Source organism: Scyliorhinus canicula, chromosome 14 (genome assembly GCF_902713615.1).
Source record: "Scyliorhinus canicula chromosome 14, sScyCan1.1, whole genome shotgun sequence".
NCBI lineage: Eukaryota > Metazoa > Chordata > Chondrichthyes > Carcharhiniformes > Scyliorhinidae > Scyliorhinus > Scyliorhinus canicula.
Window position 1 is genome coordinate 72,485,907 of NC_052159.1, and position 14,193 is coordinate 72,500,099.

The following is a 14,193-nucleotide window of genomic DNA, read 5'->3' on the forward strand; positions in this document are numbered from 1 at the left end:
AGCACAAGTGAACCTCACCAGCGGGAATTCTTCAGTGGAGGTGGAGAATTGCGGAGGCCGGCGTTTACTGTACGTGTGGAGTGGAAAGCATCGACGCCTCTGGTCCCGGAGCAATTTAGGACATGTTAATAGGCTACCACTGTGCCACGTGGAACTAGTGCAATTCCAATGCATGCTGGCGTGTGATATGGAATTGCCCTAGTTCCACGTGGCACTGGTGATAGCCTATTAACGTGTCCTAAATTGCTCTGGGACCAGCACCGCTATCAGGATCATAGAATACCACCGATTCAGTTCTGGCTTCAGAACCAGAGAATCCTGCCATCATGTCCACACCCAACATTTCGGGTGTGAAAAGACAATCCAACTGAAGTGAAATATGTACGTATTTAAAAACGTCAGACATTTGCTGAAATACTTTCCAGAAAGCATTGATTTTTATGGACACAACCCCAGCTAGTAGAATGCCAACCACGCAGGGAGGTGATTTAAACTGAGGGGGAAAGAAAAGCACTGAGCAATGTAGAAAGACACAGTGAGGAGGCAATTGCCTAATATTGCCTGGAAAATGTTAAATTGGTGATTAAATCATTGCATTTGGATGTCAGATTATCCTCCCCTGCCTACGGTGAATACCTCCAGAGTAAACAATTGAGAGGTGGTAGATTTAGACCTGGGATGAGGAGGACTACTTCTCGCAGAGGGCGGTGAATTTGTGGAACTCGCTGCCCCATAGTGCGGTGGAGTCGGAGTCATTAAATGGTTTCAAGAAGGAGATAGATATATTTCTGATATAGAAAATGGATGAAGGGCTAGGTGGAACAGAAAGGGAGTTGAATTTGAGACCAGGGATTTGAGACCAAAGACTGGAGCACAAAAACTACGTTTTCTCTCCAGTGCAATACTGAGGGAATGCTACACGGTTGCAGGTGCTGTTCTTTTTAATTAGATATTTTAAATTACAGCCCAGCCAATTCTTTCAGTTAGGCATTAAAATGCAGGATATTTTTGAAGAGGAATGGGAAAGTTATCCCGAACATCTTGGCTAATATTTATCCTTCAATTGGTATCACTAAATGATGATCTAGTTATGATGTTTCTGTTTGTGGGAGCTAGCTGAGAGCAAAGTGCCTGCTCTAATTCCTATATGACAATAGTGACTGCACTGTAAAAAATCATTGATTGTAAAGCACTTAGGAAATCCTGAATTCATGAAAGGTGCTTTATAAATGCAAATCTTTTAAAAACAAAACCTCAGTTAAAATTTAAAACCACAGCTTTGCAGATCAGATCCATGATAAAAGTCACAAGCGAAAAGACATGCCTGGACCACATTTTCATTGGTGCTTGCAAAGTTGGAGTTGAATAATTGGTAGTGTCAACAGACCATCAAAATAGCTGAAACCAACTTGAATGAAAGTAGGGAGCCATTTGGATTTACTTCGGGTCCAAAATCAATGGTCATTTAATTTCTGAACCCATTATTATAATGAATGTTAAATTATTCAACACAATAACCCATTTGGTTTCTGAGCATCATAACTTGAGTCTAGTGAGAAACATCTATACAGTGCAGCCTATCAATTGCAATCATTCTGGTTTTATTAAAAGATTACTGCTTTCAGTGTCTTCGTGTGCATCTTCAGCTGTCGAACTAACTGGTTCAATTTCCACAAATCTTTGCCGGCTCCTTTCGCTTTCATGACAGTGAGGGTCCTGTTGACTCAGAGTACCAAATCTTGTCCTTGGCATCAAAGCTCGCCTCCTTCCACCATCAGTTCCACTGCCTAATACACCATCATTGTAGTCGACAGAATTAGGCCTTTGACTTCCATTTTTTTCCCTTTGAATTTCATCCCTCCATTCCATTCTGAATGGGTCTTGGTGACAAGATGATGGACCTGTTCCGGATTGCGAACAATCCTCTAATTGCAAGGAACCTGTTTCCACATTGCTGTCTTCTCCCACTAAAGATCAAAAAGCACAATATAAGATTCTAACGGAATCACTTCCCTTACATTATTAGAATAGAGTGGCAATTTAGACTGAAATATCCTTTACAAACAAATTCTATTTGAACAGTGTATAAAATAATCCAGGTTATCAATGACTGGCACATTCACTGTTTATTGGTGTTAGATGGAGCACCCATATTATCGTTTATAAGTTACATTGGGTTAACCAATGCTACTATCAAGGGTGTGTGATTTCAGTCACTGAGTTTTAGATGTGAACGGTTCGAATTTAGGCTAATTTCCAACTAATTATGAATTATTCACACCTAAATTTTCAGACCTGGATAGATCTCGCAAAACCTCCTCTTGTTTTATGAATGGGGAGGCCAACACCTTAAAAGATCCTTAAATGTTAAAATTTAGGATCTTACTAACTTCAAATGTTTTATGGTTTCAGACAGTTTTATTGCTTTAATATTAATCACATTTAAACAACCGATAAATCTTAATAGATTTATCATAGGTAAATCTATTTATTTATGTAAATCTTGTTAAAAAGATCTAGGGGCGGGATTCTCTGTTAGCCGGCGGCGAAATCGGGAAAGGCGATTGGGCGGAGAATTGGTTCCGACGTTGAAATCGCGGCAGGTTCCAATTTGACGCTAAATCGCAATGCTCCAGCACCTCGACAGCGGCGTCAATTAATTCCGGAACGCATATACAGTAGACACCGTTTGCAAATCATGAGCGGGCCTGACCTGGTATTCTCTGGGGCCTACGTGATTCTCTGCCTCCGATGGGCCGTGTTCCCGATGGCCCGGTTCACTTGTGCTTTTAAAAGTCGTGAAACCGGCGTGGCAGCTGCTGAGGGAGAGGGAGGGGGGTATGGAATGTGTCCAACATCGCCATACAGTTGTGCCGCTGGCCGGGAGGGCCTTTGCCAGGGACGGGCGGTGGGGGTGGCCAGGAGGTGGGCTGTGGGTCGGGGTGGACGGGCAAGAGACAGGGTAGGTGCAGCAAGGATGTTCCCGATGTTTGGGGAGTCGTGAACCAGGGGTCATATTCTAAAGATATGGACTGGACTATTTAGGACTAAGGTGAGAAGAAATTTCTTCACCCAGAGAGTGGGAAGTCTGTAGAATTTGCTACCACGGAAAGTAGTTGAGGCCAAAACATTGAGTGCTCAAAACAAAATGTCCTCATTTGCCTCAGCATTATTTATCTCATCCTATTATCTTGAGCTTGGAATCCATGCTTGATCTTGATTAATTACTACTCGATTCATTTTGGCACTCCAGTTCCATTTTTTATGTTCTTTCATAAGATGCAAGTGTCTCTGGTAAGGCCAGCATTTGTTACCCAGCTCTATTTTCCCTTGAGAAGATGATACAGATGACTGTCATAACACCCAGAAGAGGATGGAAATTGAATGGGGCCATCGCCAACTGCCTGTCACATTACCTGCCTTAAGTTTCTGGTCCTTTTGGGGGCAACCCTATTGTACACACACTCACAGATATAAGAATTACATAACTGAACAATTTCCACGTCAGTCCACAGAACAACGTTGGGAACTGGGAACTTCAAAGTATGCCTGGTGGTGAACATTGCATGCAGATATAATTTTAAACGGCCAGGATTTCCCAATTGTAATATCAGTGATCCTATAACTTCCAATGACAACAAACACTATCTCTCCATCACCTCTTTGTAAATGTGGCCACTCTAAAAAGTAAAAATGAGGATAAAAATAGCTTGTTATAATACACCACATATTACCTGTGAAGGCAACGTTCCTTCTTTTGGGCCTGGAACGACTCCGAGCCTTTTGAGGCCGTGAAAATGGACGGTTCTTTACAGCACCTGACTATGGAAAAAGAGGGGCAAAGGAGAGGTCCACTTAATGATCATCACAAGCAGCATCCTCAGAGCACCGGTGTACATTTGCTAAACAATGTGTTTTGTCACAGGACTAAAGTATCAAATTTGGAAGTTCCTTTGAACAAAATCAAAACCAAACACTCTATATAAGGTGCAGCAAGAAAGGGTAAGACTATAATTTTCCCCTTTAACTCATTTACAAACCTACCTGTGGGTAGGTGGAGGATCAACTACTTGAAACTTTAAATTCTGCCCTTAAATTAATCCCTCAAAGTAAAACTCCTATCAGCTTGGAAAGGTAGAAGGGACTACCCCTTGTAGTAGTTTTTTTTAAATCTTCCTTGTACAAATTGTGATAATGAGTCAGATGGTTGTCTTTAAGCAACGGAGAACTGTTTTTGATATTGCCTCCTACATACTTCCTGCTATATCCCCTCATTCTTCCCTCTACAGATTGTCATCAGCACTTGGATAAAATTGCTCATTTTAGTTGCGCACACTTTTTCTCCACCAAAAGTAAATACATATATTAATCTCATTCATGGCTGGGATTTTCCAGTGCTGCTGAAAGTGAATGAGGTTTTGGCTGGAACGCAAAATCTTCCATTTCCTCTTGCAACGGGTCCTACCACGGATGAAAATAGAGAATCCTGCCCAATATATTTGAAAACAAACATTGCTTACTTTGTTAAATACTCAATAATTAGATTCCCAGTTACCCAAACACATCAGTGCTCAAGTGTCATGCTGTTTCTGAATAATACGGAACTGTCCGTAGTTTCGCCACAAGTTCATGTTTCATATGCAGAATCGGGCAAACATACAAAGCTTTTTTTTAAAATAAATTTAGAGTACCCAATTAGTTTTTTCCAATTTAAGGGGCAATTTAGCATGTTCAATCCACCTACCCTGCACATCTTTGGGTTATGGGGGCGAAACCCACGCAAACACGGGGAGAATGTGCAAACTCCACATGGACAGTGACCCAGAGCCGTTATCAAACGTGGGACCTCGGCGCCGTGAGGCTGCAGGGCTAACCCACTGCGCCACCGTGCTGCCCGCAAACATACAAAGCTGTGAGGATTTCAGGGAATTACCTGCTGGGCGCTCTTTGTTTTCCGCATACTTTCCCGTAGACTTCCATGTCGTCGGATTAGGATTTCCTTCACCTGATTCTCATTGGCCTCTCTAGGCAGGCTGTGTCTGTTGTATGATGGCGTCTGTGAAATCAGGTACATGAATTTATATTTATTAATACAAATACTGGAAATATTTTATTGTCTTAAATGTTATGTGTACATTCGGCAATAGATGGTATACCAGCAGCTTGCTCAACCCAGAGTGCATGCTTTCAGCAGTGCTGTCATCTTGCACGAGCTGTGTTCAGGAAGTTTCTTTCAAAAATGGCACCACTTTCACAGATAGTATAAGAAACATATTTTGAGTGGAAGGACAGGCTATGATATTCACATACATGGCAATGTCACATAAGTGATTGGGTGCGATGTTTCAATCTGATATGTCTAAAGGCATATTCAGTTATAAAATAAACTTTTTCTTTGAAGATGGTGCAGTTTCAACATGCAACTGTTATAACTGGACGGGAAGATCCCAGAATGGAACCCTGGCTCAAAAGACTAATTTTCTTTTATAAAACATGGAGGAACAGAGTCACAGGTCCACAAATTAATTTCAACAAGAAAAAAATCTTTGTTATTCATGGAAACCATTGAATTAGATTACAATGCTGCTTTACTTCTCCACCCCCCCCCCCCTTCCTTAGCTGTACAAATGCACACGGATTTAAAGATTAACATGAATTACAAAGCGCAACTTAGCTACAATGATCTCATGAACACAAAAAGTACTGCATAAAGGCACAAGATGACAGTGGTCAAATAAACGCACTCCGCTTTGAACCCAAGTTAGTGTGTGTGGTTTTCTCCTCAGAATCCCCCCAGATGATGGTCACATGGAAGTGTTTCCAAACTCCACTTCCAAAAACAGGCTTTAAAATCTTCTCTCATAATAATGCTTTTCCTAAGCGACTTGCATTTCGAAATCTGGGCGGGATTCAGCGGGCTTGAGTTAACCCGCGCAATCTAACAGGAAAGTTTCTAAGTGTTATTTCATAGAATTTACAGTGCAGAAGGAGGCCATTCGGCCCATCGAGTCTGCACCAGCTCTTGGAAAGAGCACCCTACCCAAGGTCAACACCTCCACCCTATCCCCATAACCCAGTAACCCCACCCAACACTAAAGACAATTTTGGGTACTAAGGGCAATTTATCATGGCCAATCCACCTAACCTGCACATCTTTGGACTGTGGGAGGAAACTGGAGCACCCAGAGGAAACCCACGCACATACAGGGAGGATGTGCAGACTCTGCACAGACAGTGACCCAAGCCGGAATCGAACCTGGGACCCTGGAGCTGTGAAGCGATTGTGCTATCCACAATGCTACCGTGCTGCCCACGGGGCAGGTTTTGCTGGGAGTTTCCCGTCGGTGAGTTCCCCACCAGGAGCCACCCTGGCAATGCTTCTGTTGGCTTTGTGGTGCCACCTGGGGACTTTGGCAGTGCCAGGCTGGCAGTGCCAAGATGCCTGCATTCCGGGGGAGGGCCAGTGGCCACCCTGCTCTAACCCTGACCACCCAGGGACCTCCAGCGGACCAGGAGACCATCTGGATGCTGTTACGCCTGGTCCACGTTTGTCTTGGCCAGCACTGAATGGTGCCCGACTGAGGCATCCCTGGGTGGCCAGCAGACCCTGGGTAAGTAGGTTCAAAATCGGCTTAAGTGCGCATGGCCTGTTCCCGCCTACTGTGGCCGGGATTCTGGTCGTGCTGCCTCGTGGGGCTTGGATAGATCCCGTAAAGCGTCATGGCTGCCGGGAAGCCCACAGGAGGCCTCACCCAGCATCTACTGGCCAACCCACGCTCCTGGTTGGACACAATGCGGCTGGTAGATCACACCCAAAGTCTGCTGAACGGCACGTTTAGCGGGGTGTTTCTCGCCAATAATGGCACTTTGCTATTTTTTCTGGCCTTGGGAAGATTGTGCCGAAGCTGGACTTAGGAGCAATTTAAGCAGAAAGGACTTCTCGCAGAATTAGCCACCATTTTCTTTGACTGCGTCGATCTGCACTCCCCCTCAAATTTTTGACCCCACTTCAACTCGCCCCCCCCCCCCCCCCCCCCCTCCCCCCCCCCAAAACCATGGGGAGGCACTGGAGAAACACTCTCGCCCCCCTCTACCTGGAAAGGTCTTACAGGACCGATCCCTGACTGTACCAACAGGCAACACACCAAAGTGCACGTGTGCCGGGGGGTGGGCCAGGGTGTCACCCTGCCCCTGTCCCCAACCACCCAGGGGTCTCCAATGGTCTGAGACACCCCCCCCCCCCCCCCCCAGGTGCCGTTACACCTGGTCCACATATCTGTGTCCAGGACTAAAGAACGCCCTGGTGAAGTCTCCCAAGCATGGCCAATGTGTGCCAAGCGAACCTGGCTACCGGATATTTAAATGTATAGATTTGGATCTCGCCCAACGAGAACAAGTTCCAGATCGCAATGTCTCGCGAGAATCTATTGAATCTTGGAGATGTTTAAAGCATCACAAATCCTGTGAGAGGCCTCTCGGGAGATTCAATGGCCTCGTCTCAACACCAGGTCAGGCGCAACAAAGCCACTAAACCACGCCCTTAGTCCACGTTTTTCAAATTGTTATTTAACCCATGCTTCCTCTCCACTTTTAACAGCGAATCCAGTCCAGGATTAGGTTTCCTTTGTCTTAGCAGCTTTTACACCAATTCAGGGATCCAGACACCAACTTCCTGAGTTATTTCAACTCACATTCCACTCAAATCTCACAATCCTGAAAATCACTTCAGGTATCTTTCTAGCATCTCAGCCTTCTTCCCAGCTCTGTCTGTCTTTACTGAGCACAGTAAGCACAGCATGATGGGCAGCCTAGACAGGTGAGTGGGCCACACAAGTGCCCCTCCATCTCAGTGGGTTGCAAGATTAAGATCGGGCATGTTCACTAATCATGATCCCATGACTAAGATAGAATACATTTAATGCTTAAATATTCATATCTTAATAAAACTATGGGAGGCAGTGGCATAGTGGTATTGTCACTGGATTAGTAATCCAGAGACACAGGATAATGATCTGGGGACCCAGGTTCAAATCCCACTATGGCAGGTGGTGGAATTTAAACTCAATAAAATATCTGGAATTAAAAGTCTAATAATGACCATGGAACCAATATTGATTGTCATAAAAACCCATCTGGTTCACTAATGTCCTTTAGGGAAGGAAATCTGCCAGCCTTACCCGGTCTGGCCCACACGTGACTCCAGACCCACAGCAATGTGGCTGACTCTTAAATGCCCTCTGAAATGGTCAGCAAACCACTCAGTTGTATTTAACCACTACGAAAACACAAAAAAGGAATGAAACCAGATGGACCACCAGGCACCAGAAACGACAATGGTAAAACCAGCCCTGTCGACCCTGTAAAGTCCTTCTTACTAACTTTTAGGGGCTTGTGCCAAAGTTGGGAGAGCTGTCTCACAGATGAGTTAAGCAACAGCCTGACATAGTCACACTCACAGAATCATACCTTGCAGATAATATCCCAGACACCACTGTCACCATTCCTGGGTATGCCATGTCACACTGGCAGGACAGAGCCAGCAGAGGTGGCAGCACAGTGGTACACAGTCGTCAGGGGGTTGCGCTGGGAGTCCTCAACGTCGACTCAGGACCCCATGAAGTCTCATGCCTTCAGGTTAAACATGGGCAAGGAAACCTCCTGCTAATTACCATGCACTGGCCACCATCAGCTGATGAATCAGTACTGCCCATGTCAAACACCACTTGGAAGAAGCACTCAAGGTGGCAAGGGTACAGAATATGCTCTGGATGGGGGACTTCACTGTCCAACATCAAGAGTGGCTTGGTAGTACCACCACAGGCAGAGCTGGCCAGGTCCGAAAGGATATACCTGCTGGACTGGGACTGCAGCTGGTGGTGAGGGAACCAAAAACATACATGACTTCCGGGCAGCATGGTGATGCAGCGGTCAGCACTGCTATCTCACGGTGCCAATGTCCCAGGTTCAATCCCGGCTCTGGGTCACTGACCCTGTGGAGTTTGCACATTCTCCCCGTGTTTGCGTGGGTTTCGCCCCCACAACCCAAAGATGTGCAGGGTAGGTGGTTTGGCCACGCTAAATTGTCCCATAATTGGAAAAATGAATTGGGTACTCTAAATTTATTTTTTTAAAACATACTTATCGCTTCTCGGCCTTTTGGCAAAGATTGAGCGTAGATTGAGCCTTTTGGCTCAGATCTGGGGCGAAATTCACTGAAGACCTTCGTGACGCCCTTGACCGGCGGGCAAAAACGGCGCTGGTGACTCCGGTGTCAGGGCCCGCTTATAAGCCCTAAATCTCCCGTCCCGAAAGGGCCAGCAGCGGAGTGATGCTGTACGCGTCAGTTTCACCCGCTGCGGAAGTGGCGCGTCGGTTGACGTCGGGCGACATCATCAACGCCGCCCGGCGTTGGAGGGGGGTAGGGGTGGGGGGGGAGGGGGGGTAGGGGTGGGGGAGGGGGTAGGGGGGGTGGGGTTAGGGGTGGGGGTAGAGGTAGGGGGGTAGAGGTAGGGGGGGTGGGGGTAGGGGTGGGGGTAGAGGTAAGGGGGTGGGGGGGTCGGGGTAGGGGTAGAGGTAGGGGGGTAGGGGTAGGGGGCAGCGGCGTGCAAGGGGGGGCGACGATGGTGGGTTGGCCCCGGGCATCCATTGGACCCTTTCTGTGCTGTGAATTATAAAGGCAGAACCCAGAAACTTTGCCAAAAGTTTTTCCCTCTCTCTCCGCGCGTTTTTCCTGTTGTTGTGAAACTGACCTGAAATCGCAGAGGCTGAAGCAGAAATAGACAAATCCAGACACATCTCCCACCCCGAGATCCCAGCATTTCCCTCTGCATTCTAACCAGGCAATATTCCTGGGTTTAGGCAGATTGCAATATACTCACCAAAGCCCTGCTCTCAGCCAGAGGACGGACGGGATTCCCTCTCCCTGTCTCTCTCTCTCTCTGTCTGTCCCCACAATCTCCCTCTCTCTCTCCCTCTCAAACAAAGACAAGGCAGCTGGGAGGAAGGGGAGCCTTGAGGAAGATCTGCTGATGCCCCCATTCAATGGATGCCCGGGGCCAACGCACCGTCGCCCCCCCCCTCTGCTCGCCGCTGCCCCCTACCCCTACCCCCCTACCCCTACCCCCCTACCTCTACCCCTACCCCTACTCCGACCCCCCCTACCCCCCTACCTCTACCCCCACCCCCTACCCCCACCCCTACCCCTACCCCCACCCCCTACCCCCACCCCCCCACCTCTACCCCACCCCCCCTACCCCCCACCCTCCCACTCCTACCCCTACCCCCACCCCCCCTACCCCTACCCCCACCCCCCCCCACCTCTACCCCCCCCCCCCCCCCAATCAATGGTTGACGCCGTTATAAACCTGCTTTGATTTTTGCCGACGCCAGCCGTTATCCAAGGTGGCCGGCGGGATTTGAAGAACGCCGTTTTATGGCAGGTGGGTGAATCTTTAACATGGCGGGAGCGGCAATATCGGCGCCGCCGGCCGATTCTCCGACCCTGCGTGGGGTTGGAGAATTTCGCCCCTGGTATGTCTCCTTTATGGGGACCATGAATTGGATTCAATTTGAATTGGTTTTTGGAGCAGACAAGGAGCTGGATTAGGGGTTCGCCTCTGTCCACACTCTGAGCCCTGGCTTTGTAACTCTGATAAAGTAATAAAAAAATAAACTTGACCTCATCCTCACCAACCTGCCTGCTGCAAATGCATTTCTCAATGACAGTATTGGTAGAAGTGACCACTGCACAGTCCTTGTGGAGAAAAATTCCCGTCTTCACATTGAGGATACCGTCCATTGTATTGTGTGGCACTACCACGCTGCTAAATGGGATAGACATCGAACAGATCTAGCAACAAAAGACCGGGCGGCCATGAAGTGCTGGAGCCATCAGCAGCAACAGAATTGTAATCAAACACAATCTGCAACCTCATGGCCCGACATATCCCCCACTCTACCATTACCACCAAGCCAGGGGATCAACCCTGGTTCAATGAAGAGTGCAGGAGAGAATGTCAGGAGCAACATCAGACATTCCAAAAAATGAGGTGTCAACCTAGTGAAGCTTCAACACAAGATTACTTGTGTGTTAAACAGCACAAGCAGCAAGTAATTGACAGAACTAAGCAATTTCATAACAAACACAGCAGATCTAAGCTCTTTAGTCCTGCCACATCCAGCTCTGAATGGTGGTGGATAATTAAATAATTCACTGGAGGAGGAGGCTCCACAAATATCCCCATCCTTAATGATGGAGGAGCCCAGCACAAATGTGCAAACGACAAGGCTGAGGCATTTGCAGCAATATTCAACCAGAAGTGCCGAGTGGATGATCCATCTCTGTCTGCTCCACAGTTTAAGCAACTGTGCTAACCACTGTGCAACTGTGTTGCCCTATGAAGAAACGGCTGAAGGCACTGGATACTGCAATGGCTATGGACCCTGACAATATTCCAGCAATAGTACTGAAGACTTGTGCTCCAGAACCTGCTGCACCCCTAGCCAAGCTGTTCCAATTTAACTAAAATGCTGACCTCTACCCAACAATGTGGAAAGTTCGTAGAATTTACAGTGCAGAAACAGGCCATTCAGCCCATCGGGTCTGCACTGGCCCTTGGAAAGAGCACCCGATTTAAGCCCATGTCTCCACCCTATCCCCACACCTCCACCCTATCCCCCTAATCCTACCTAACTTTTTTTGTTTTGGGACACAAAGGGCAATTTATCATGGCCAATCCACTAACCTGCCCATCTTTTGACTGTGAGAGGAAACCGGAGCACCCGGAAGAAACCCACGCACACACGGGGAGAACGTGCAGAATCCATACAGACAGTGACTGTTGTAATGAACTCCAATTGGCTTTATTGGTTGGCCAATTGGAGTATGAGCTCCCTCAATGATAGCTCATTGAGGGGGCCCATATAATCACCTGTGTAGGCTTTGTAAGAGTCTTAAGTTGACTGGACTGCTAGCAGCACTGTTTGTAGCTGCTCCTGTAATATCGTTATTGTAAATAAATATTGGTGTGGTGACGGAACTCCTGCCTCCCGTGGATTACTACAACTGTCATCTAGAAGGACAAGAGGAGCAGATACCTGGGAACCCCACCACCTGGAGGTACCCCTCCAAATCACTCACCACCCTGACTTGGAAATATATTACCGTTCCTACACTGTCGCTAGGGCAACATCCTGGATCTCCCTCCCTAACAGCACAGTGAGTGTACCTTCAGCTCAAGGACTGCATTAGTTCAAGAAGGCAACTCACCACCACCTTATGAAGGGCAACTAGGGATGGGCAATAAATGCTGGCCTAACTAGCAATTCCCGCATACCGCCAATGAATTTAAATACGCTTCAATTTGCGTCTTGTTTAGACACAGTGTGCACAGCTCTCAGAGTCAATGTTGTTTGCAACCTGTGTGCACCTCACTTCTTGTGCCCTTGGTTTCTATGCCTATGACTTTAATGGTACGAAAAAACTATGCAGATGGAAACCAGCAAGATTATGTTTAACATCATGTCTACACAGAGAATCCTGATCGGTTCCATGCGGTCCACGGGCCGCAGATTGTCCACCACTGTTCCAGCCAAATTAATGCAGCTGAAAACACCTCATCAGCAGATGAAGCATGAAAGCTTGGCCCTGTACCCCATCAAATAGACTAACAAGTTTCAGGAAGTATTAGGTCAAGTAATTCCTCTATATTGTTCTTAATCCTAGTTTTGTCTGTCACTTTATCATTTACTCTCCTAGCGCAGTTCCTGAATTTTGTTTTAGTTTTTTTTTCATCCAGGCGCAAGCGGGGGAGGAAGTGAGAGCCTGCTGAGTTGCGGCTCTCCATGGCAAGTGTGTCACCCCCACGACCACCACCAGCCCTACATCCACTGTCCACCCATCCGCACGCAACCCCCACCTCCTCACATGCATCATGTGTCCTGGCTTATGTCTTGCAGGAGCTCCTGGTGATGACACGGGCTGTTCTGGTGCCCCCGCCCCCCCCCCCCACCCCCCCCCCCCCCCCCCCCCCCGACGCTACACAGAACCACAAGTGGAGAGCAGCGAAGATGAGGACATGGATGGCGACAGGATCCTTCGACTCGCATCCCGTGCTCCACTCCGGAAAGGCACCGACTTTCAATCACAGCCATCTCCAACACCCTCCACCATCCCAGGGACGCTCACCTTGGTTGAGCACTTCAGTGAAGAGGCTCCTCGAGAACGATCTAATGCAAACCACACACGTGTTGTGGTAAAACAGGTGGAGGTAGGAACCCCCGAGGGGGCGGATGGTTGGATGGCGGGCTGACCTCAGGGACTAACTGCCGCCCACACAGGTTTCGGGCTTCTGGAACCGTCGTCCCATCCATTATGGGGAAGCAGTTGCGGAGCCAGGGACTCCATGAGGGGTGTCAGCAAACATCCAACGCCTGCAGGAACAGGAGGTAGCGCAGACCATGTGTGCCACCCAGGCCAACACTGCATGGGTGCCGTCCGCGGTGTGGGCCTTGGGGGTGAAGGCTTTGGCCATGGGTCAATTATCCAAGGCCTGGGGCAGCACGGTGGTGCAGTGGATAGCACTGCTGTCTCACAGCGCCGACGTCCCAGGTTCGATCCCAACTTTGGATCACTCTCCGTGTGGAATTTGCACATTCTCCCCCGTGTTTGCGTGGGTTTCGCCCCCACAATCCAACAATACTGCAGGGTAGGTGGATTGGCCACGCTAAATTGCCCATTAATTGGAAAAAATGAATTGGGTACTCAAAATTTATAAAAATAAATTGTCCAAGGCCTGGGGCAATCTGTGCAGGTGGTGGCCGAGGCCACGACTGAAAGAGTCGGCGGCATTTTCAGGGCACTGGCCAATGTGGCAGACACAGAGGGAGATGGCACAGTCACTGGTTGGTGACACAGACCCAGAAGGTGGTGGCACAGTCACAGAGTGATGTGACACAGTCCCGGAGGGAGATGGTCCACTCCCTGTGCTCCATGGCTGCGAGCTTGAAGATACTAGTCAAGATGGGAGTGGACCTCCAGAACTGGCAGCGCAGGTGGCGGGGGAGCCTTGGGGGTTCGCTCTGCTCGTAGCCCCATACCATGGAGTAGCCCGGGGGCCCTCGGGCACCCCGAGGGAGGAGGTGATGGAGCCCATGCCGGTGACTTCTGCTGCGCCTCCCTCCCCCCCCCCCCTC

General features: G+C 48.3%; 1 protein-coding gene across 1 annotated transcript in view; it reads right to left on the reverse strand.

The window, feature by feature from the left end:
• Window positions 1-238: 238 nt before the first annotated feature.
• Window positions 239-14,193, reverse strand: part of slc9a2 (solute carrier family 9 member 2) — a 94,425-nt gene continuing 80,470 nt past the window's right edge. The window contains exons 10-12 of the mRNA XM_038818720.1: window positions 4,934-5,056; window positions 3,735-3,822; window positions 239-1,967 (exon numbers count right to left, since the gene is read on the reverse strand). Coding sequence (XP_038674648.1) covers window positions 1,591-1,967; window positions 3,735-3,822; window positions 4,934-5,056 — 588 coding nt within the window. The 3' untranslated portion in view covers window positions 239-1,590. The remainder of the gene's footprint in view (window positions 1,968-3,734; window positions 3,823-4,933; window positions 5,057-14,193) is intronic.